The sequence below is a fragment of the Drosophila biarmipes genome, chromosome 2L (assembly GCF_025231255.1).
Source record: "Drosophila biarmipes strain raj3 chromosome 2L, RU_DBia_V1.1, whole genome shotgun sequence".
In the NCBI taxonomy this organism is placed as follows: Eukaryota; Metazoa; Arthropoda; class Insecta; order Diptera; family Drosophilidae; genus Drosophila; species Drosophila biarmipes.
The window spans coordinates 26,812,284-26,814,158 of record NC_066612.1 but is presented as its reverse complement, the minus strand read 5'-3'; the positions used below and the strand labels follow the sequence as shown (position 1 = coordinate 26,814,158).

General features: G+C 59.7%; 1 protein-coding gene across 1 annotated transcript; it reads left to right on the top strand.

Annotated features, from left to right (window-relative positions):
• The first annotated feature begins 613 nt into the window (after positions 1–613).
• On the top strand, positions 614–1,526 carry LOC122818705 (translation initiation factor IF-2-like). The gene is made up of 2 exons (XM_044093769.1): positions 614–1,135; positions 1,218–1,526. Exons 1-2 carry the CDS (start codon positions 614–616, stop codon positions 1,524–1,526), a joined length of 831 nt encoding a protein of 276 aa, XP_043949704.1.
• The last annotated feature ends 349 nt before the right edge of the window (positions 1,527–1,875 follow it).

The following is a 1,875-nucleotide window of genomic DNA, read 5'->3' as shown; positions in this document are numbered from 1 at the left end:
ACAAAGGGAAGAGCCCGAGGATAATTCCAAGGATGCTATAGGATACGAATAAAGGAGTACAAGGATACCTCGAGGAATACGCAAAGGGTAATACTCCAGGGATTCCAAACATGCTACAAGCAACTACAAAGATTCAAGGAAACAGGACACAACGGGAAACAGACCGGAACGTCCAAACCCTCGTAGATAACTGATGGGAAAATTTGGAGCAGTAGTCCCCCGAAGGAAATTGGAAGACTGTAAAGATGGAAATAAAGGAAAGGGAGAGAATGAAAGAAATAGCGGGACCGAACGAAGGGGAAGGCTCAGGCAGACGGGCATTCAGCAAAAACATCATACAACATGAGTACCCGGATTACAAGGAGCGAGGCGCGGAAGTGAATGGCTGCCCGCCAGCCGGCCGAGGGGTCTTGCCCGGGGCAGGGTGGTCGACCCCACCGCCTACCCGAACCTCCCGGCAGATCTCGAGACAAGGGGAGCCCGATCCGGTGATCAGCTTTGACAGCGACGTCGAGCTAATCCAGGATTCGCGGCTGGAGAAGAGGATGTGGCGGCTACGGAAGGCCATCAACGACGCAGACGGCCGTATCCCGACCGGCATAGCAAACGTCGAATGGGTCAGCAAGGAGCCACCTGCGGGTGGACGAACTCCCCGCAGCCACGACGAGCCGGTAACGGCGGTCACGCTGGAGTTCCGGTTAAACCTGGAAGCGCGGCGGATGACGGAGGAGACTCGGCTAAAAGAGATGGAGGAGGACCCGGAGGGGCAGGCCTCTTTTGCGACGGGCCGAGGAGAAGAAGTAGCAGCTGTATGTCCAAGGTATGTGGCCGATCCGTGAGTACCACCCCAGGAGGAGGCCGACCACCCTCACCGGAACGCGAGCTGTCCTATCCCCGGTCTCCACCACAGCCGCAACCGGGTACACCTCCACCACCGCACCCGGATACGTCATCACCGCCAACGAGGCGCAACGTGGAGGCCCGCGCGGCCACCCACGCCGAGGTTCAAGCGGCCGCCGAAGGCGAAGTCGCACCCGCGACCGGACTCGCTGCAGCATCGACCCGAAGACCCGGTCGGACACCACGTCCGGACAGACATCATCAAGGCGGCGCACGTGAGCCACAGCGTGCGGACGTTTGTGGCCTCAAGGACATGCGGAGGAGACGGCGGCGCTCGACGAGCAAGGAATTCGAAACGAGAGGGGTCCCCGGGTAAGCCTGCTAAGCCCCAGGACCCGTGGCCGACCGGAAGAGTGAACCCCGCCGACGCCGAGTACGGGCCAGACGACACCGAGTACCCGACCGTCGACGCCAAGGACCGAGTCGACACCAGCGGCGATGGGGAGCGCGACGGCCGCAGTGGAGCCGCTGGAGCGAGGGCCGTGGATATGGCCAGACCCACGGGAGGCGGACGACCACTGCTAAAACGCCAACACTCGGCGCCCGTGGTGTCCGGTTTCGGCACCGGAGGGCCAGCGATGGCTCGGAGTCGCGGAGCAAGATTGGCCCGCAGGAATCCCGGATGAACGGGCGGTGCGCGAGGCTCGCAGCCTGGGCGGCAGGTACAGCATGAGGGTGTTCGTCGAGCAGACCGAGGAGAAAAATTTAAATAAATAATTTTAAATTGAACCGCACCAAAGCAAAGAACCGGCAGGGCGGTGACGCGGCTAGAAGCAGTGGCGAAAAAGGGGCATACATGAGGGCAGCAACCTGAAACAAAAGGAAGGGGTCAGTGCGGAGGCAAAGAAACAAAACTCCACCGTACTTAGCGAATGCTAAGTCCTGTCCGAGTGAGCCAGCTGAGGGCGAGTGAAGAACGAGAGAGAAGGAAAGACCAAGAAAGGATAAGAGAGAAGTGTGAAAAGGAAAATGGAA